This window comes from Poecile atricapillus, chromosome Z (genome assembly GCF_030490865.1).
Source record: "Poecile atricapillus isolate bPoeAtr1 chromosome Z, bPoeAtr1.hap1, whole genome shotgun sequence".
NCBI classification, from domain to species: Eukaryota; Metazoa; Chordata; class Aves; order Passeriformes; family Paridae; genus Poecile; species Poecile atricapillus.
Window position 1 is genome coordinate 92,434,019 of NC_081289.1, and position 23,288 is coordinate 92,457,306.

At 40.3% G+C, this 23,288-nt stretch overlaps 1 protein-coding gene across 2 annotated transcripts in view; it reads left to right on the forward strand.

Annotated features, from left to right (window-relative positions):
- PALM2AKAP2 (PALM2 and AKAP2 fusion) overlaps positions 1 to 23,288 on the forward strand; it is a 265,174-nt gene that overhangs the window by 57,486 nt on the left and 184,400 nt on the right. For both annotated transcript variants that reach the window (XM_058864758.1, XM_058864759.1), the window contains exon 3: positions 7,557 to 7,687. In XM_058864758.1, coding sequence (XP_058720741.1) covers positions 7,557 to 7,687 — 131 coding nt within the window. The remainder of the gene's footprint in view (positions 1 to 7,556; positions 7,688 to 23,288) is intronic.

A 23,288-nucleotide genomic window follows, 5' to 3' on the forward strand; every position in this document is an offset into this window, starting at 1 on the left:
TTTGCTAATGAATAGGAAGCTTTCACTGAGGACATAAACAAATTGTTGCTTTTTTCCCCCAAAAAATCATTCCTAATTGGGCCTCTGTCTGCACAGGTGTTCTCTCCGTGAGGTTTTCAAACAAAGTATAAGACCTTCATGAGGAAGCCATCTGTAGCTGTCATCATACCCATCCCTCAGGTCATTTGCCACAGATATGCCTTCTTGCATCTGAAGCTCCTGTTGCATGTGGCTCACACTGAAGACTGACCTTGTCATGGGGGCACCCAGCTGAGATGCAGCCCTTCCCAAAGGGAGCACAAGTCATTCCAGCTATTTCAGTCTTCCTACACCTGCAGTCATGTGGCACTGTGTTACACGTTCCTGTCTGCTGTGTTGCTGTGCTGAATATGTGCTTTGAGAAAAGGCAGTGGCTATGAAAATACTCAGTAGAGCTGATGGGCAGTCAAATAGACCTGCGACAGCAAATAAACAAGGGGGAAAGATAATCTCTGCAGTCTTTTGGCTGCCATGATTCCAGGTGGGGCTTATGATAGTGTCCATTGTTTATTTTTGTTTCCTTATTTACTTGCTTCTTTTATTATTTATTTTCTCATCTCCTCACATGTACCCCCCTTATACTCACCTGGTGGCTCACTGGTGCTGTAGCAAAATTCTATTATTCCAAGAGCTGTAGAGAAATAGGAGATATGCTTTTTGGGGACAGGCAGAGCAGCAGTCCCTTTGCTGAGCCAACTGCCTTGCGGATCCTGGCCTCAGTGGTCCACTGCGGTAAAGATTTTATGAAAAGGAGAAACTCAGGCAAATTACCTGTGTGGCTGAGAAGAAAAGTAGGAAGAGGTGATGCCATCAGTCACCAATACCTGGTCACAAAAGGCTGTCAATTACAGTGGACCGGTCTAAAAATGATGGGAAAAGTTAAGTTCATGTGTTTTAATGTTCTATGGGATGAATACACATTAACTGACTGTTGGACAGCTTTTGCAACTCTTGGACTAAATGTAACCTCCTTAAAAAAATTTTGAGACATCACTTCCTTAAGATATTTCTAAGAAATGTTTCATCCATTTCCAAACAAAAAATAACAAAAAACAAACTGCCAACTCTACAGGATAATGTTTAATCTTCTTTATAAACATTCTGTTTGCTCTTGAGCTGGCTAAGCTTCACCAGCTAGGATACTTTTTTTGTTGTTGAATCACACATATGAAAGCTATGACAATGTGCTTCAAGTGAAAACTACAATCAGCTTACCTTAATTCCCTAGTCTGGGCAATGCTTGAATCATATCCATCTATCATGCAGACGCGCTCCTTGGGCTAAAACAAGTGTCTTAGATAACTGGAAAGGCAACAAAAAGTTTTGCTGCTATATAGAACTAGATCATACCAGCAAGCTGGAAATGGCTGCTTGTCCATTCCAGAAACAGTCATACCATACAAGGCTACATCCATCTTGCTGCAGAGCAGAGAAGAATCTCTTGTGTTTGCTGAGGACCACACCTCTCCTTTGTTCTGCAAGCAGATTCTCTCACACTGAAAACCCACACAGGAAAACTCTGAACAGTCTGAGCAGAGGCAGATTGTTTCATTTGCCTAATGGAAAATTAAATACTACAGCATCACTCAGGAGTACATTCCAGGAGGTTGCTTATTTCCAGATGGACTTAGCTGTCATACAGTTTGTGTTTATAGCCCCTCTCTGCATTTGCATGCTTATGCACAAAGGATGAAGGGCATATAACATTAACATGCCTGCTTACACTACAGCCATGCAAATAATCTTTTTTTTCCATTTTTTTGAAAGACAAGGGAAGGCCTGCTGGCAAAGGAACAAGTCTTTCTAGAATCTCAGTACCTCATGTCCCAGTGACCTCTTTACTAATGCTGGCAACAGTGCTGTGCATCAGCAGGCCTGACCCAGACACGCAGGGTAGCCTGTACTAGCTGGGTTAGAGCCAGGTGGATGGCTCGGGAAGCAGCACAAGAATACAACAGTGAGAAGTGCAGTGTTTGGAGAGGAAAAAGTAGACAGAACAAGGGAGGAATCCCAGAGCATTTTTGACAGCGGTCATTATTGCACTTTTGTCCCTTACAAAGTCAGTTTTATCAACCCAGGCAGATGCTTGGGAGCATGCACAAACAGAACAGGCTTTGCTTCTCTGGGAGGCTTTCCCCCTTGTAGCTGATCTACTGGGTATCTGGGGGGCCTCAGGTAGCTGCCAAACAGCAAATTCAGACTCACTGCTGCCTCCAGAGCTCCAGATCTGCCTAAAATCTTCACCCTTTTTGTACCAAGGTAACTTTTTTAAATGCAGAAAACAAATCAGAAATGCAGCCAGTTACGCCAGTGTCCTAATGGGAATGTTTGGAGGTAACATCTGACTCACAGATGTGACAGGTAAAAAATGTTCATTGCATTCTCTTAGTAGACACGGGCTGGTTAAAATGGTTAAATGTAGATTTGAGGACTTGGGGAACCAACCTCTTGTGTTCATGTTTTTCCATGGCACAAATACTGCTTGGATAGAGGGAGAAAATAATTTCATATTACTAAATAACTTCAGCTCTAAAATATTAATGCCTCATGGTCATCAAGCCTCAAATGCAAAGACTTTAGGCAAAACTTCAGTTTGGCTAAGATTTCAGTAAAAGTGACTTCAATTTCAGTGGAATTACACCAGGGATCATTAGTGGCTGTTTTCTAGGGCACAGAAGACCATAATTACCTGGAACAGTCCACATCCAGAAATGTTTCACAAGAGCAGGCACATTTTACTGAAGGAGGCTGTCTTGGGTCAACTTTTAACCTTTGTTTCTTCTCAGTACTATCATCTTCCTTGAAGTCAGGAGAGGAGTGCTCCACTTCAGCAAGCACTACTTTCAAGGAGAGATATTATTGGTTGCCCTCTAAACATTTGGAAATACAAAAACCACACAAAGATTGTTTGAGGGCCTACCTCAAAAGGTATCTGCACAGCATGAACAGGAACTTTTCTCTTGTCATAAAAAGTCATGACAAGTCTGGCAGATGCATCTGGATCTCAGGTTAAGACACTGTCACACTGTATGTGGAACTGCAAATGTATTATTTTTATGAATAAAGTTTATGGAAATTGTTTCAAAATCGGCAAGACTGATGGTTAGAACTAATCAACTTTCACAAAGCAGGGAGTGCAGAGGTGGCAGGGAATAGGCATAATGATTTATTAAAAGGATGCTAAAGGGTTTACTTGCTGTAATAAAATGTCCTCTGATACTTAAACTTTTGATGCAACATTAAAGCAAAATGCAGCACTAACAGTGAAGGTTTTCTTTGCATATTCAACATTAATTTTACTGCGTGCATTTGAAGAAGCTGTGCCTTATTTCCTTGCTAGTACTAAATGTAAAAAAATTAAAGCCCTCAGGCTTCACTGTCCTAAAGCATGCAACTGGAATAAATAGCACGTAAGATTGTAGTGCATCACTTTTATGGCCATCACTATGTCTGCTGCATTCGGACATTTGGCACAATTTCTGTCTGTCCTGTCCAACAGTTGTTCACTTATTTATGGCCTCACTATTGTCTGTTCACATAACTGTGACCTGTTTTGTTTGTTTTTTGCATGATGCAGAAGTCAGTTGGTTTTCCTATGCTTGAACAAACTAAACAAATGAAGCTGCAAGGTATTTCTACAATCTCAATGCTCAGTTCTGTGCAGACAAATGAAATCACCTGAGAGCAGTGGCAGCCTAGAGGATCTCAAGCCCAGTGCCCTTTCCACTTCAGTAAGAGAAAGTGTTTTTAATGAAATGATCTAATTTCTGCTGAAGGATTTAGCCCTGAAGAAATTTTTCTCTTGCAGTAAATGAAGGAATACTTATACTAGACAGTAGACAGCATAGCTCTTTGTCAGTGAAGGGGTTCCTTCTGAAAGTACAGCATATTTGCTGTATTTACAATATTCACATATTCCAGTATGGCAGTGAGCAGTACAAATACCTGTATTTTTACAGTAGTGTATATGGCCGCTCTCAGAGTGGAGCTTCTTTATCATTTGGGTGATATCTAATCATACAACATGTGGTGCATAAAGAAGCTTTGAAATGCAGAGGAGGGTTACAATGAAGGAAAAGCAATGCTGAAATACTAGCTTGTGGCTATTTTAATCACAGTCTGTTAAGCAAATGCACAGTATTGTTGACCAGGGGTAACTCATACAGGTACGTATTTTGGGGCTCCATCCTCGTGCAAACCTTTTTTTAGCAGATTTGAGAAATGCTTACTAGTCTTCCTGGGATGAGATTTTGCAAGATTTTTTTAAGAAGCATAACCCAAATTTCATAGCTATGGAGGACAGATGGCAGCAAACTCTTTTGTTTCCAGTCTGCATCTGTCTCTGGTTTGCATCTGTCTGTGTTGCTTTGATGTGGGCTGCCTCACTAGACTGTCTCACATCTAGGAGCTGTGCCTGAGCACCCAGCACAGCTCTGCCACTGCCTCACTACCCACCCTTGGTTTCATCATATCTACCAAGGCCTTCCCTATGTATTTGTGATGAAAATGCCTCCTTGGGAAATGCATGCTCAAAGCAGGTGAGAGATTTTTCCAACCCCCTACACCAGTTATCTGGCCAGGGAGAAAATGCTTCCTGCACAGCAAGATGTGCAACCAACATCCCCTGGTGTATGCCTGCCTGTTAGCCTATTTTATCTGCAGAGAGTGCATAAATACACACAACCTCAGCAGCTTGGCAAATAGACTCTCTGCAGTTTAAAATATGCATTTGTAAGTCTTTCCATTTCTTGGTCTTCTTGTCTGAATTCCTCAGTATAGTATTTAACAAATGCCTTAATTTTCATCTTAAAAAGGAGAGTCAGAAACATCAAAGCTTCCAGTTTTCCTGTTTCAGATAAAATATGCTGACATTTCACCCAAGAGGGAGGATTTTTAGTAGATCATAACATTTTTGTCTCTAAATATGTCTTTTAAAAAGCCTATTGATTCTTTCCAGTTTCAAATTCATGCTATTAATATGTAAAAAAAAAAAAAAAAAAAAAAAGGCTTTAGGGAGAAAGAAACCATGTGATTTTGTAGCTTAAGTGTTTCATATAAACAAAGACCAAAACAAAGGCTGTACAAAATACCTTACTTTTAGTGTACAGCAGTTGTACTGAAGGGACTGGCTTCTCCCCGTGTGAGCATCAGCATGGAGACTCTGTAAAAATACATTGAGAAAAGTCTTTATTTTAACTGTCCTCTTGGAGTAGGAGAGGAGTGACTGTTAAGTTGATGTCTTCTGTGCCAGTGCTGTCCAAGCAGCACTTTGTCTAAGGCTTTATTTATTTATTTATTTTTGCTGGAGCTATATCCAAACCAGGTTTAGAGCAGAGAAGGCTGTCTTCATCTTTAAAGTCTGGTCTTTAGAAACTCAGGGGTTTTTTTCCAACTGAGTGTCATTCAGAATTTCAGATTCAAGGCTACACCTGAGTAAGATACGTGCAGCAACACAGTTCCCCGTGCAACTTGTCCACATTTGAAAGAAAAGGCAGCAGTTTGCTAAAGAACAGTCAGCCTCCACTAGGCTTTGCACTGGATCTAACCCAGCAGGTGCCCACTGAGCGGTGCCATTGAGACTTTAAAGTCCACAGCACAGGTTGTTAAATGTTTAGCCCCTCAAGACCTGTAAATCCATGTTTGTCTCACTTTGTTCCTTCATACATGTGGATGATTTGAAAGTCCTCTTCTGAGGAGACATTTCTATAGCATGATGAGTCTGAATGAGGTGAGGAACACTCTGGTCGGTAATCAACTTGGCTGAACAAAAAAATTTCGCTAACAGCTTATGAAATGTAGCAGGAAGCACTAATAGATGGTAGTGAGTAGCAAACTGCAGAAACTGTGGCTGAAGATAGCCACTTGTACTGTTTTGGCAACTAGCAACTCAGAGGCCATGAGCAAAGCTGAGTTCAGCGAGGTAAAGTATGTCCTCAGCATAAGCAGGTCCAAGTATTGAATGTGACTGCATGGGACAAGAGCATGAGACCTTTTCTGTTATGCAGAAGTCCTAATTCACACAGAAATCACTTTAAATCCACCTAAACATCCTCTTATGCACAGCACAGTTAAAACCAGTGAAAGCTTGAGTAATTTGCCTGTGTGTTTTGTGTTGCTTTGTGTCTGCTGCCTTACTAAAATCTAATTGCCTGACATCAAATAGGTCACAGAGTGATAAAAATAGTTTGTGCATAGATACTATGTCTATATATATATATGCACACACTCAAAAACTAGCAAGAAGACCTTGTCTGTCATGTCAAAAATGTTTCTATTTTGGGTAAGGTTTGAAGCTTGCTGTTGGTGGTAAGTTTTCCTTTTACACGTAGTTTGCACAAGTCAGGTTCTATTCAGCAACAAGCATGGAATTGAAAAGATATATACAGCATGTTTGGGCTGCGTCTGAAATCAAATTTCCTTGAATTGATGATTTCCTGATTAACTCCTCTTTGCAGAAGAGAAGCTGGTTCCTAGAACTAGCACTGCCAATCACTTTGCAAATTCAAAACCAAGGCTCCCCTTTACTGATCAAAGCAAGGGAAGGTTTAGTTGGTCCCCTGGCTGATTGTTTTTTCCATCAGGTCAATTTCCTTCTTGCCAAGGGGCAGTGTCCTTTTTAGCTTTGGGCTCCTGGTCTTCCTCATCCTATCTGCTGCATTTCTCTGTCAGATTTGGATCAGACAAGGAACATAGGCATGTATGCTGTGTAAAGCATGGCTTTCAACCAGTCCACCTCTGCTGGTGAAGTACCGTGGATAAGCTGTGGCTGCATTAAACAGGAACCAGGTGATGTTGTAGACACATTTTCAGTGCAGAAAGCACAACAAAACTCCCAGGAATAATTCTATTGGGTAAAAGATATTGATGCTTTTTGCAACAGAGTTATTGTGTCCTAGCAACCCTTCCACGATTTCTGGATGACTTGTGTTCATTTGTTCTAATTTGTGTCTGCCCAAGAGAAGATGTGTGTGCTCATCTTTATGTACACATGTGTCTGTCTGTCTGCCTGAAACACATCTGTTGTACAAATAAAAAACATATTTGAGTGATTTAATAGGATTTTATACTCCATGAAAAACATTACATTTAGAGCACACTGATCTTTTCTTTTTGAAGCTTTAGAAAGTTTATGACTTTAGTCCTTCCAGCACATGCCTTATTATTCACAAGAAATCCATACTTTGGTTCAAAAATTTCAGTTATTGCAGGACTTGCTAATTTGTTAATTTTAAACTGTTGGTTTTCTTAGTAACTAAAAATAACTTCATTATTAAGGCATAATATAAGGCATTGATGGTAAATAAACTGTATACTGTAAAACTGACACTCCTCAATGTGAAAGACCTGACATCTGAATAAACAGCTGATATTGTTTGGCTGTTATCAACAGTCTGAAGCAGTAAGCAGGAATTCAGTGGGGACAAGCTAATATTCAGAAGCAAAGATGGCTTCTTCTCCTTCTTCATATAGTTTTTGTTCAGTCTGTAGCTAAGATACGGAATTTTTTTACATTACAGTCAAAAGCTCTTCGGGAAAAATGGCTGCTACAGGGAATTCCTGCTGGCTCTGCCGAAGAGGAAGAAGCCAGAAGGAAGCAGTCAGAAGAGGATGAGCGGAAGGTGAAAAAGCTGGAAGAAAACATACACAGGTAGGGACAGCTTCCTTTAGCTTTGCCTAAGAACAGTCACTCCAATGGAGGCTGGAGGCTTTCCTTGCTCAGGTCCCCATCTCTGGCAGCAGCTGATGGCAGCTGCCCAGGCAAGACTGGCAGTCACACATAGGGCCAAATAAGCCCAACATTTGTCTCCTAGATATCCATGTTTTTCAAGATAGGGTCATTGTGTTATCTTTGTGTTTAATGGACTTTTATGGACTTCTTTAATGAGGTAGCTAAAGAGAGGGCCAAGTTCTCCCTTCAGATGCATGTGTATGACTTGATCAACACACAAGAGATTCTCCATTCCTTTATACCTCCTACAGCCAAAATGAGTTCAAAGAGGGAGAGCATCCTTTTGCACTCACTTCACTGGTCCAAATGACTTTTTGATATGCAACAGCAGATGCCACCAGCAGATCAAATACCTATTGCTTTCAGAAGTAAGGTTTGGGTGTTAGAGTGATTTCCTTTTATCAGTTTCCCATTGCAGTCTGAGTTGACATTTGTCCTCATTTTGTGTTTTTCCTTGTTTTGTTACAAACAAAGGTCTCTAAACCTCATAAGGAAAGTGCTTTTAATCCTCACAGGGCAAATTCCAGAGCTGCCTCTACTGTTTAGGTTATGTAAATTTAGAATTTTTTCAGCTGGCAAAAGTTTTTAAAACTTTGGAACTCAACTTTTAGAAATACATCAGCTGAGGCTACAAAAGAGAAAAGGGAATAGGACCAGTAATCCAAGGGTTGAGGTATTAACTTAGCATCTGGTGAACTTAATTTGCCTTATGGCAGGTTTCTTGTGGAATTTCTTGTGGAGAAGTCAATGAAACTGTTTCTTTGGGGATATAGACAAGCAGACCTATCCTAAGCTTGGACAATGCTAAATGATTACTATGTGGAAGATACAGATCATGAATGTAAGAGTTACCTCATGCTACTGGTCTTTGTCCTGTGATTAATGTTAATTGAAATGGATCTGAGAATATTTATTGTTCTTTTATGTTTGTGGTAACATAAGGCAAGAATTTTTTTTTTTATATTTCATATGATATCTGATGTTTTACTTCACAAATTAATACTGTATATGGAAAGAATACATGGACTGTGCTTCTGAAATATGTACTGTAATACATATTTCATCTAGTGCTGAATATTGCAAGATGCTAAGAGCCTTGAACCCATCCAGCAGAATACTTTAGAGTGGCTAATTTCAGCTATATGAGTACCACCACTTAAGGCAGTGAAACTTCATTGTTTAATTAGTTCAAAGTGTAGGATGCAGGACTGTGTAAAACTTTTGCTCCTATGGCTTGCTTTTTTGCTTCCTTTACTGCAGCCATGAAATCAAATATTTGAATATTTGAAAGTAACAGAGCTGTCTTCTTCTGTGAGCACTTATCTGTCAAACGGCAGGCTAGCTGCTTTCTCCTGAGTTGAGGTGACATTTGTGTGACAGCCTCACTAACACACTTAACTTCCCTGTTGTCTTTCTAAAGGAATTCCAAAGACAGTAAAAAAGCATTTTAATTTAAATGAGAAAATATTACATCTGAACTGTAGAGATTAGACGACAGAGGTTGAGTCAGTAGTCTAATTACAATTTACATCCATGACAACATGGCACATATCCAGAGCCCATCAAAATAGGCTAAGAAGGTAAAGGGCTGTAGAAGGGGGAAGAAGAGAAAAGATATCAAGCACATTATCCTGAAGAGTGAAATAGAATGGACTCATCCTGAAAGTATTTTTCTTGCTGCCTGTGCATTATATTTTCCCTTCAAATTCCCAGGAGAGAATCAAGGGGGAGTATTACAGGGGGATTGTTCATCTGTTCACGTTTGCAGGGGAGAAATGGCCTTTTGGAAGTCCACTATGGACTATTCAAGAAAACCCTGTGAAAAAGCCCAAACCCCCTCAACAGAGATGAGAGAGGATAGACTAAGCTGTTTCACGAGGAGGATAGAAAATTTCTTCAAGACCAGCCCTAAGGCTGATTCCACAGAACTGTAAAACCACTGTTCCATAGATCTTGCATATTCATTAGTGTCACACTGCATCATATGTGCAAGCACAGAGCAGCTGCAATATCAATATGTCTGTGAAAAAGTCTTGGGACACACATACTGGAAAATATATATAAAAAAACACTATATATTATTAAAATATATAATTTCCATTTCCTCTTGGACCAGGGTGAAGCTTTTTTGTGAGGAGCAATGTCCGGCACCTGCTGGCAGCCAGTACCCATGACCCTGCTTAAAGATGAGGGAATGGGAAGTCATCCCTTTCCTCCTGCAGCAGAGCATCCCATCATCATGACTGAGAGCACTATTTCTCCTACACACACTGAAGCATTCAAAAAGGTTCCATTCTCATACCCCTGCTTTTATTACATGAACAGCTGTGGTACAAGTACCCATAGTTATTTGCAAGCCAGCAGTAACCAGTAGGTCTGACAAGCTCAGTGAACTGTGGCATTTAGAACAGAAAACTGAGAGTGTTTGAGACCAGACTAGCATTCCTAAATGAGGACGTGGCTTCATGTAGGTGGGTATGAGCCCACCATGTAGCTGGTGGGCTCATGAGGATGTGTGCTGTCCAGAAAAGACCAATACCTTTTGGAGAAACAGTAAGGGTAGCACTAAGTTTGTAGGTGGACTTTAAGGCCTTTCACATCAGACAAATTTTTTGGTTGAGTATTGCTCACTCTAGTTCAGTTTTAAGTGACTTTCTCACTAAAATAATGCATTTTATCAAGATGTAAACATGTTTCTAATGTTTATTCTTAAGCTAGTGTAACCAGTTTTCCTTTGTGTGGGAAGTGTTTCATTTCAAGGAAGGCAGTAAAAATGCATAAGAGTACAGACTGCTTCTTATATATTAGATTTCTGTGTTACTTTATCATGATACAGGAAATCATATACTTCAGTTTGTAGCTTGCAAGGATATGTGCATGACTCTACTTAGACATGAGTAAGCATAATGATTTAATGAGCTTTCTCATCTGCAAAAGCATTTTAAAGAAGAATGCCTACATTACTCAGCACTTTTGTGGACTTCATGTCGAGTGATGGAAAAAAATATCAGCATCAAAAAAAAAGGAATAAAGCAGAGCAATTAATGCAATGCAAATAATTTAATGCTATTATAATGTTGCTAGTTAACATCAGGAGGGCATAGAAGTACATTATGTACATATAAGTTAAAAAACAGGGAGTGCAAGATGAGGACATGATGCAGGCATATGAATGGTATAACTGTGGATTGCAGGCAGAACAGTGATTTGACAATTGGAATTTGTTTAATACGTTTACAACCCTTGTAACCAAGAATGGAAAGTGAAAATCAAGCAGTCAAAAGAGCTGAATAATTTTAGTCCTGAATTTCCAGCACTCCTGCTTGCTGGACTTCAATCTTCAGAATAAGACAAGATGCCCCATGTAAAAATCTTTCATCTCTTGCATTTCTTCTAAAAAAGTGGTTGGTCCAATGGACTTAACAAGAAGACTGAATCCCATGTTCAACATTCATTGAGTCATAGTGTACTGGATGTCTATCAGTAGTGGAATAACATTGTTAAATGTCTGAAACCTGGCTGGAAGACTGGTGGCAGCATTGTATCAATGTCAGAGTGATGTCAGATCTTGATATCTCTTCACAAAAAAAACTGCTCTTAGCCATAAAATTAAAGTTATTTAGTTTTTTTATGTTCTGATAAAGATCCTGGGTCAGTGATAGAGGAAAGCTGACATTTCTGAATTTCTTTCCCATTGATAAAAAGTACAAAAGTGATCTCCTGTTTTTTGCAGCTACCTTAGATTCGGAGTAAATTACAGTAAAGGAGTGAAAAATGAATGAAAAGCATTTCACTTCCCTTAAACTTATTCTCCAAATCTGAAAGACCTGAAACATATTATTTGGGATCACATTGATAGAGATTCCCGGTCAACTTCCACAGCCATATTTGTGATAGTGTGTTGTAGGTGAAACAAGTGCTGCAACGTGTTGCATGCCTCTCATGGTTTGTTTTTTTTGCCGCATGATGGCCTGGGTGTTTTGCAGCAGTGAATGGAAAGCTGGCATTTGAGATCTGGATATTATACACATAGTATTCATAGAACAGAGCAGCCCACCTGCCTGCTATTCCTTCACCACATTTCAAATGCTCCGAAAATTATTTTGTTAGATTAAATTATAGTTCATAGCTGGTGGCCTGTGTTTACTACAAAAGATGAAGGATTTTTGTTGCTCTGAAGATTTTGGGTGGCATGGAAACAAGAAATGCTCTATATCTCCCTGCTTGATTATTATCACTAGCATAAAGTACCAGGACTGGACTTCCTGTGGTTCCTGGAATAAAGAAAACCAGTGAAATAAATGTTCAGCAAAGTGGCATATCCCTCCAGTAATCAACTGTGCATTTGTTCACCTTGGATGAGGAGGTGCGCAGCAACTCCAAGGAGTGACAAATTACTATTTTAGCCATTTTGGACATGTGGATCATGCAGACAGCTCAAACCAGTGGATTCAGGATCCCCAAAATGTATATGTAAGAGCCACTTGTGGCACTTTGGATCTGTGACAGCTCTTGCATGTGAAGCAGTGCAGGACGGAGGCCAAGGAGTAAGCAGATCCCTTGTTCTTTGCTCAGGACTGGTCAGCTGTCAGCACTTCCAAGGTCCTAATGTTTGCAAAAGCCTTTTGGGGCTGTGAAATGCTTCACTTTTCTGCATGCTGGTGCTAAGCCACTGCTGTGTCACCTCTAGGAGAAAATTTTTCCATGGTGATCCAGCATGGAGGGAGAGCTCCAATGTTAATGATGAGAGGGTCTGCGTGTTGGCCTGTAGGGCATGAGCTCTTTCATGGGGCAAGCACATCCTTGATGGTTGTTGCTGTCTTGCTGTGTGGGCAGGGAGTAAATGCATGCAAAAATCCCTCCCTCCCAGCAGCTCCCAACGCAGAGTGCTGAACTGAAAGATGCCTAATGAAAGGAAGTGCAGGAGATACACAACTTCCAAGAAAAACACTTAACCTGAGAGGTCGAAATAGACGCTGACTGTAAGCTTACATGATGCAAAATAGATGCTGAATGTTAGCTGAAGATAAGCTCACCACCTCTCCCAAGCAAAAGGTACCTTGGTTATGCACTCTGCTATTCTACTGTGCTTGATCTCTGCTTACCAGTATTAGATATAAGTCCACATCTAAGTGGAAGCAGATGCAAAATATGGTAGAATTTCTTCAAATTTGGCAGAAATTTCATCTTCTCCCATTACTGCAATTGAACCTTACAGGTAAATGCTTAGATTTGAGTTTTGTCAGAGAGGCTGGGCTAGGCCATGAGAAGAAAACCCTCCCCAAGTTGATTTGATAGGCGGAAAATAAAAATAAAATCTCCTTAATGCATCTTATTAATAGACTATGAGTACCTCACAGATCTGTGATGCTAGGTGGGTTCTACACTAAAATTTCTTCTCATTGACAAGTCTAGCAAGTACAGACTCATGGTTCAGCTGAGGTTGTTGCAGTTGTTGCACCTTTACCATTTTCTCTCCTTCAGGCACCCATTGTTTCATTTCTTTCTGATGTTAATGTTTGTTTTCTGCATCTTCTTTCCATGATAAAAACCTGGTGTGTTTCAGACTGGGAACTCTGAATATAATTTAGTCTATCTTGCACAGTCACTTATAATCTTTGCGTGCGAAAGACAGAGAGAACCTAAGACATGCAACGGAACTCCTTCAAGAGAAGGATCATCTGATGTCAAAACCAGCTGCTCAGACCTCCCCTGTAGCAGACAATGTAAGGTGAGACCAGAGATGCCATAAACCTCTCCTTAGCCAGGTCGCAGCCATTTCCCTTCAGTCTTAACCTCCAGAGTGATATGAGTAGTTCCTGAAGTTATGCTAGTGCAGGGAACAGTGTGTCCTTGTTTTGCAACTTCACATTGATGGCAGATGGAGAAAATTATCAGGAGCATTGTTTATTCAGCATTTTTGGCTTTTACCTAGAATGCCAGATGCAGCTGTAGGCAAGCCTTCAGTTTACTTCTATATGCTTCCCATCTAATCAGTTCTGTTGGGTGAGCTCTCTAAGAGTGAACTTGCAAGGCAAGAATGTATTCTCATGACCATGCAGTGTCTTCAAATTTTGCTCACCTTGTGAGGGTGTATCAAGCTCTCTGCAGAGGAGTAGCTGTTCATTCCCAAACCTTCGGTCTAGTTCTCCACTAAGATTGATCAACACTAGTTCTCATATGCTGCAGGTCTGCATATTCCAATTTTAGCAATCCTTCAAACTGTGGTTTCCAAAACAGCACAACCTTAACCTTCTATTGCACTCTTGATGGGGTTTATCTTCATACATGATACATTTCTAAGAAAGACAGCAAAACAAAACCAGGCAAAAAGCCTAAAAACCAGGAAATTTCAGTTTTTCAAATGAACCTGTTCTGCAGTGTGATTAGAGAATTTCTCAGAACTTTCATGATGATGTATGAAAAGCAATGAGATGGTGGTTGCTGGGTGGCAATGGATTTGAAGTTTTTTTCACTTAGTATAATATATTCAGATGTAACACTTAAAAAAAGAAACAACAAGCTGACACTAAAAATAATAACACAGCTTACTACTTCAGCTCTGAAACTCAACTCATACTTAAAATAGCAGAATGGCATACCAGTGTCTTAATGGTTGCTTAAATGCTGGTGTTCTGGGTTTAATAGTAGCAATCTCTGGATCTTCCACAACTCTTAAGCATTGCTAGCTTGTACTAACTCAATGATTTCTATGCATATTACAGAATGAAGAAAAGGATAGGCTCTTCAGTGAAGCACAGACTCCCTTCACATCACCTATGTCTGCTCTCCTTAAGTATGTTTACCATATAGGGACCTTGATAAAGACACCCATTTGCCTAATTTGAAAGCCAGATATAAAAGAAATCCCAAACCTCTGCCTGTACATAGCAAAGGATTTTCCACCTCTAGTGCTTCTGACACTTCACCCATGTCAGTGTGCTGTTGATTTAGAGGCATGTTCCTTGGGAACAGAAGCAGGTTGTTAAGGTGTCCGGCTTCAGGTAGGCTAGAGTCAATTTCTTCTTGTGGTGCTTCATCTCCAGCTGGGCTGAAAACCACCACACAAGGATGCATCTTTTAGAAAAGATAACACTCATAAAGTGCCATCAGTTTCTATATGAATTAACACTAGCCCACATGTTTCACACTCTTATGAAAGGGGCAAAACCTCTAGGTCAGGTTCAGGAAGAAAAATGCAATTTTACTAACAGTAGCCTTTCAATAAGATGGACATTTTGTGCAAGGCTGAGTTTCTGTTGCCATATTAGATGAGACACAGTGAAATATTATGAAATTAAAAACTCCTGAGCCTTCTTGGCTTTAACACTTCAGAGTTAAAAAGTGCACATCTCTTAATGTGATGGTGTTAGCCAGGTGAGGAAATCTCTTCCTTACACATTTATTATCTTATGTATTGAATCACCACAGACACAGATCCAAAGCCATCTAAGATGCCCTCGCCTCTTTTAAGCCTAGTAGAACTGACAGGAGTTTCCTGAATCAGTAAACTGATTCAGCATGTGGAGCAGGAAACTGTTGAACTTCATTGCGTCTGAATTAAATATTAAACATGGTCCAAATGGGATAGTTGCCTGGAGTAAAACAAAACTGACTAGAGTCCTTTCCTTTCCTTGTTATGCTTGCTTTTGTTGGGGTTGGCCTGTTGTCTTGCTTTCCGTGTATGCCAGCCATAATATGGCTTGGTACAGATGAAGCAGCTCCTTACATACAGTTGCTTCATATAGCACTTGGTAGATGGAAAAAAATAAAGGTGTGCAAATTCTATAATGGGAAGACAAGTTTGTGTGAATATAACCTACATGTGCACAAACTTGAAAGACATGACAAACTAGGAGTGTATTTAGAAAGATAAGGCAGAGAGTTAGGCAACAGCATGAATTTGTTTTATTGCTTTACAGGATCATTAGTCTCTCTTAAAATTAAATCAGGAGAGCTCTCTCTTCCATGCCAAACCACTCTTTATGTGCTGGACCTAAAGAGTCCAGAACACGCAGGGTACACATGTGTGTGTGTGTGTGTGTGTGTGTGTGTGTGTTTGTGTGTGTGTGTAGATAGAATTCTGAGGTCAGGACATGCAGTGTACATGCACACATGCTCACACACATGTGGTCCCGGAGCCAGGGAAGACACAGTTGTAGTTCTGGCCCTCAATATTCCTTTCTCCAAAGGGCCAGGTTCATCCTGTTGAGTTCCAGGATCTTGAATAAGTCACCTACATTGAGTCATCATCTCATTTTCCCCGCCATGCAATCAGTGAGAGAACAGCATCACCTCTGTGGTCTGTGTAAGCCCCTCTCTCTCTTGATTTCAAGCGCCTTAGCCAAGTGCCTCAAGAGCAATGTGTGGAATTTAAGCCTTGATATTTCTGCCTGCTCAGGCACCCTCTACTGGGCCTCTGGGCACTACCGTGATGCAAATATTCACCAATACCGATTACTTATGTGTCTGGTGCATCATCTGTTTATGACCCTAGGCTCTGTCCTGTCACTCTTGCTGATCTCCAGCACTGACACGTACTTCTGCAGGGCTGGGCTAGCGCTAATAGGTGGAAGTGGGGCAAGGTGCAGTGTCTGGAGCCACCCCGTGGGCATTGACAGTCTGAGCCTCGATTTTAAAAAATCTGCAGTCTAAAAAGCATGTCACCTTCCCTGCAAGGTACTTTAACTCCTGCAGTATGTGAATCCTAAGGCAAAAACTACAATCCCCGCTGATGGTCCACTGAAAGGCAAAGAAAGACTGGATGTGAAGTAAGGAATCCTGATTGATAAGAGATATATGTAATGAATTTCATTGACAATTTGCATTTATGGAAAAAAACCCAAGGAGGCATGTTTAGTAACAGATAGTAATCTGCTTGCACATGTATCATGCTCTCACTTTAAAAATGCAAACAAGCTGTAACAGAGAAGTTCAGTGCATTCAGAAAAAAAATGTAGACATCCAAGAATACAATGCATGACTGATGTGATAAAAGTAAAAATGAGGGACATTCAGAGCACTTGGACCAGCATGTTACAAAGGTGAAATATGCTCATTGCCACGTAAAAATATATAGCAATGCAAATTCAGTCTTGTAGGCTGAAATGGTATATGGCTCTATACTGAGGAATCAGGCCTCAGCGCCAAATTGCTACAGGAACTCAAAGTAGAGAGCTGACTTGGGTATGACATGTGCACAGGGGCAGCAAAACCTATGGGGGAGAGATAGGGTCTAATAAATGGAGGCAGTGAGAGACTTTATACAACAAATGCACGTGGATTAAAACCATTTCAAAGTAATACTTGCATGGCATCTGCTGTGACCTATTGTGGCCACAAGGGAAAAAGGACTTAACAAAGATGTTAAGAGTGCTTCCAAGCAACAGAGGAGGGGAAGAGAGGGAGGAAAGAAGAAAAACTCAAACATTTCGCAAAACCACCAACATAAAAAATTAGTTTAAGGTCAGATAAAGCAGATTTACTAGGAGATTTACTTAGAGCTTTACTAGGCATTTCCATGTAATCAATATCCACAGCTGCAGTTAGGACTCCTGAAAAAAGCACATTGTGTATTGCAAAGTTTGGTCAGCGAAGTCAAGAAACAGTAGTAAAGTCATGATTATGACTTTAGAACATCATTAATGTCTTAGAAAGAATATTTGGAGTAAAAGGTAAATTCCAGTTTGCCAGCCATTGGAGTCACTTGGACAATGTCTATGCTTCTTTTTAGAAATCCTTCAGCCAGGGAAGACTACCTGATATGCAAGGAGTCATATGTCAGCTATGAGACAGTGGAAGAGAGGTATATATTGAAATTGGTCCACCTGGGTTCTACCCATGTAAAAGAATCTGTGGACAAGGGTCTGATATGCTTTAGGTGCCAGTAACATGGGTCCTCTGGGGCTTGAGTGGGGATCTGTTCTCCCTTCTCCAAAGCTGTCAGTCTACCTCAGGACAAATTCACCTAAATACGATGCCAGAGTCCTAAGAAGGCAAGTAAATTCAAAAACAAAGTACCTGCCAAGGAAAAGACAATCTTAAACAGATGAAGCTGATTCTGAATAACTGGATCACTGGAAACTTCAAAAAGCTGTAAAAACATTTTTTTGATTGTAAATGGTCTGGAAGACCTGGCAGAGCAATACCATGTTCATGCTGTCCTATTCCCAGGAAAATGCATTTAGGCCTCCATGTGAAAGTTTGTTAAATTATGCCTACTCTATACTAGAACATTTTTACTAATAAAGCTACAAAAGCAAATCTTCCCTTTGTGGATTGATATTTTTATGTTTTTACTGGCAGAAAGTATGGACACTTAAATGGTGCGAGTTCTATAGGCAGAGGTTATTGTAGCCATGTACTGACCTCTCTACTAGAATACATACTGAAATAAAATGTTTTTAGTAATACCCTACCCTCTAGGCAAAACCAGCACATTAATGGGAAAGTTTGCAGTCAGTGCTAGTGGAGAGAGTCACGGGGACCCAGGCTTTGAATCCTGCATTCATCTAGACAGTGTTGGTGGTACAGTGTGTGTCTCTGGGAATTGCCCCAAGGAAAGAAATCAGCCATGACAGGATGAAGTGCAGAATTATCCCTGGGTTAAACTCTTGCCTCTGCCAAAGGCTTCTTGCATTATTTGAAGCAAGGTACTACAGCAATTCTTCCACATCTCATACTCCAGTGTTCATTTGTACAATTATCTTTCTCACACATGTAGTATGATGTGAGCTGGGCTCTTTTTTACAGGAATTGCTTCTCATTGCATGAAGAGAACTTCATCGGTGTCCCTTAGAATACCGAGTGAATTTTTGTTCTTCAAAATTCTTCTCATTTTTCCCATTTTTTGCACTGGCAGCTGAGATATGGTGCTTCTGAAGACAGCTTGAGATGCCTCAGGCCCACGGTGTGACCCACCAGCATAAATTAAATAACTTTTGTTGATAATTCCTAAAGGAGTTTTTAAATTCAGCTCTAAAAATCCAGTTCCCAAATGTCCTGGGACAAATTTGAGAGAAAACCTCCAAATGGGACCCCTCCCCCAAATGGTTCAGGAAAATATTTCCTTGGAGAAAAGTGGAAAAAACCTGTTTATTTAACAAGCAAAGTATCTGCAAGCATAAAAAAAATTAATAATATTAAACAATAGAACCTCTCACTGTTCTGAAGAGGTGGCAAATTCAGAAAGTTCTTTTCATGTGATGTAGCTCAGCTCACTCAGTCTCTTACCAGTCCCTCCAGGACTAAAAAGTGCTAAGGCCCAGGCTCCGGTGGGCCCCAGGTTTGAGCTCCTGGGGTTTGTCTGGGTTTTCAGTGCAGAGCAGGTTTGAACAGATTCAAAGAAAAATGGGGAAAAAAACCCACAGTCTGGGTTTTTTTCTGCCTCAGCTAGCTAAAAACTGACTAAAGCAAAGGAGAGCTCTGTCCCGCTGTCTGTCCGTGCTGCAGACACCACAGTCTGGAGAAGAATGCAGAGGAGCGAGTGTCATTTCTAAAAACAAACTGCTTCTTTTCCCCCTTTGCTCTCTGAACCAGTCTGAAAAGTGCAGAACTTAACATCCAGCATAAACAGAACAGACAACTGGGGATACAAGCATCATAAAGTCACCCAAGGACACCAAACAATTGATTAATCTCTTTAACATGATGGTGGTTTGCTTATCTTTGCCCATTAACCACTGGGCTTGTTTTATTTCTTCTTTTTCTCCTGTTGTCACTCTGTATGCAGTGAGTCAGGAATCCAGGATTGCTACTGGATCTCCAGGGAGGTTGCATCACCCCACCCAGTGCTGTGCACAGTAGTATATATACCCTTTACTGCAAAGTCTTTATATGCATGTCATCAAGGCAAACAATGACTACAAGAGGAAGTAGGGACCAGAAGCATGGACTAGAGCCTGTTTTCCAAGCTTGAATGATCTGTCATATAGATAAGTCTATAATCAACTGGTGGACTCAAATTGTAACATAGGTCTTTAACACCAGAAGAAATGTTTGTTGTCTGCAAACAGATACCAGAGAGAGAAAGCAATTCCAGCTCAGACCCTGACATCTTTGATTGTAGCTCAGGGAAAAAATGTCCTAAATCGTGGAGTTATTGCTGGGTTATTTAAACAACTATTTGTTTGTAGGAAACCCATTTGGGAAACTTGAATTTGCCTACAGAATCTTAACTGCACTAAGTATGAATAGACAGATATTCTCAGTAAACATGGATTAGTAGTAAGAGATAAGCATATGGTAGGGGAGCACTCATGTCAAATGAGATGGCAGAGAAAATAACTTACAATTAAGTATTGGAGCCCTAAGCTTATAGTAGTTTTCCATTCAGTCTCAATCTTGTGCATTTTTAAAAACATACTTAGAAAACTGTCAGTACTCTTTCCTGGTATGAGTCCATCTTTTGCCTCATTTCTGCTCTTTATCTGCAAGGATACTCATTAATCAGGACAGTGAATTTCACACAAGTGATCCTCTCAAGAATCCACATTGCAATCAGGAGGTGGGCTGGCAGTCTGGTTTGCAGTAAGGTGTTTTTCTGTAGGTCCGTTAGATAAAGCAGCAGTCTTAGTAACCCAGGTAAGGTTTGTTGAGACTTTCAGTTGAAGACAAAGCTCTTAGTTCCAAAAGAATATAAGGGCAATAAGAAAACCTTTTAAATTACTGCAAAAGGCTAAGGATTTTCTGACTTGTCTGATGACCTCTGAGCCTTGTGACTTGACACGCCTGGCATAAGCCCAGAAAGGCAGAAGGTTCCTAAATTTAGAAATGTATTCTAGGCATTGGCTGCTGCAGAGCAGCAATGTGTCGTCAGTAGAACAGGGCATGTAAATCTCATCTTGCTTGCAGCATCCAGGTGAGGAAACCAGAGTAGCCTGTTCACCCTCCAGACATCGTTCCAGAGGGGTTGTATGGGGCTAGGCATTGATTTGGTCCTGCAAGGACAGCCCAGCTCACTGTCAGAAGTTATGCCCAGCAATAAGACATCACTTCTGATGTGGAGAAGTGGTTCATTTTTGTTAAACTGGCAATCCAATTTTGATGCCATAGGATTTTCAGCTGAGAAAATAAATAAAAGGCAAATAGCTTCATTCTGACTTTAGGAAATGTTGCAGCAGGAGAAAACAGTGAAGATACTGCAGGATTTACATGTGTACCCTGTTTATGCCCCAAAACATGTGAGGGAAATGTCTTATGCCTTTGAGCCCTTATCCCATTGGTATCACCTTTTGGGGAGAGGTGTGGAGAACTGCAGGGTGTCACCATGCCAAGAACATGATGATCCTCAGTTCTATTTTCTTCTTGTGAAATAACTGTGCTTTCACTTAGGCACAACCTAAAATTTTCTGCCTGCCAAAGGCTGGAAGTAACTACCACATCAGATGTAACTTGTTATGTCACACATATGGTCACTGAAAGCCCCGTTTTAAGGCTGTGGGCAATGTTTTGTAGCCTTCCAGGCAGGCAGCAGTGATCAATTCTCCTTTTATCATCTTTTAGATAAGGAATTTCAGCAGGAAACACCCTGCATACAAAACCCCCATGTCATTCTCTGTTCTTTGCTAGTTAAAAACAGCTTTACAAATGTGAATCATTAATCATATCGAAGCCATGTCACAGAAAAATCATGCCATTTTCCTAGCCTTGCTAGGGCTATTAGGGAGATTCTTTCATGCATGTGTTGCATCAAAGGTCAGGTAAAGAGCCCAGCTTGGTCTGGACAACAGTTGCTGAAAATGTTGTAGATTCCCTGAAAGAATTAATTGAAAACAGGTTTTAGAAATTGAAGTCTGCTTCGCACAAACAAGTTTCAAAAACTTGTTTTCTTCTTACCAGCTATTTTTCTCCTGAATGTTTGTAATACATTGTTTCTACCCAGAGACCTTCAATTATCAGGGACTGGTATAGTCAAAATTATACCACCTAAGGCAACACAAAACCTCAGGTGTAGCGGAGAGACTCTGTTACACTGATTTGTTAAATGCTGTTATTTAAAATATACAGTGCATGAACTGAAAATATTACCAAATTAGACCAAATGTCCACCCTGTAAACTGTTCATCCATGCCTCAACTTTTTTCCTCTCTACAGAATGGGAATGTAATAGCTAACAAACGCTTTGCTACCTGCAAACAATTAGCAGAACACATGAGAGCCACATCCTGACGTCCTGGCTTAGTGTCCAAGGCTGCTGTGGATCCCAGGACTAAACTAATCTCTTGCCCACAGTATAAGTTGCTGCACATTACTTTTTGAAAGGCCGCTATTGCACTTTGTTTTGTAGGCATTCATTCCACTCTTCAGGCATTTCAAAGAAGAAAGGAGAATGGAACATCCACAGTTACTCCCTCTTGAGTGTGAATGGAGGCAGAAGAATGCACTGTGGTTCTTGGGAAATGGGAACTCCTGCTTAAACGGGGTGTTTACAAATGAAGACATTTAATGTACAGGATGACTCTTACAGGTGGTTCCTGGGTGGAGCTGTGCTTTGTCAGGCTCTCCACCAAACACCACCAGACCTCCCTTGGGCAGCAGGTTGGCTTTATGTGGCACAGGAGTGCTGTTGAGTTTGCTTCAGTGAAGCTGTTCTTGTCTTGCCTCAGTTTCAAACAACATAATACAGTTTTTCTTTAGAAGATTACCAGATAAACAACGGCTGTGAAACACGATGACTCAAGTAAAGTAGGGTGTCTAATATTCTTTCCTTATTTCCTTTTCGTTTTGTCATAAAAAATATCTGTAGGGCAAAGCTGCAGAATTACCTATTCTGAAAATGTCTTTTTTCCTCTTAAGAGTGCTGGTATTTAATCATTTCCCAGCTTCATTAGGTGGCTTGTCTTGCCACTTACTACATCAGTACAGACTGCATCATACTGGTATCTTGAATAAGATGAGTAATACATTGATATTTTTCCATCTTAGCAGCCCCCGCTGATCTACCTCATCTCCCAAAAGAGAAGACATTTGAAAAACCTGATGCAATGACCCAGCATTTCTGAAAGGTGATTCCTTCCTCATTAGTCTTTGCTTTACCTGCTGCTGAGCGGAAAAGGATTCACTGCAATGAGGGAAAGAAATACTGATATCTTGTTTTTGGTTAGGGAAGAAGTAGATTGTGTTTAGTAATCTCTGACTGTACTGCTTGTTGCTTTGTTATAGATATAGATATCTGAAAGTAATGTGCATGAACAAAGCTGAAAATGGGTTGCAAGTGGGCTTTCAAATTCCTTTTTCCAAATAGGAATAACAAAAAACAATCATTATGGAAGCAACATATATTATGGATATCTGAAATTTTTAATTCAAAAATTATATATGACTGTTTTTATTTGGCACAAAAAATACATGGAGAGATTCTCAGAAGGTGTAGTGGCCTGTAATACACTGATTTTGCCCCTAGATATTTGGGACAAGTTAACCATAATACACATCTATGTTGGATTAATCTGATTTTTTTTTTCTTTTTGTAATGGAAGCTTTTCTGGATAGTAACTAGACACTAAAACAGGACATGGAA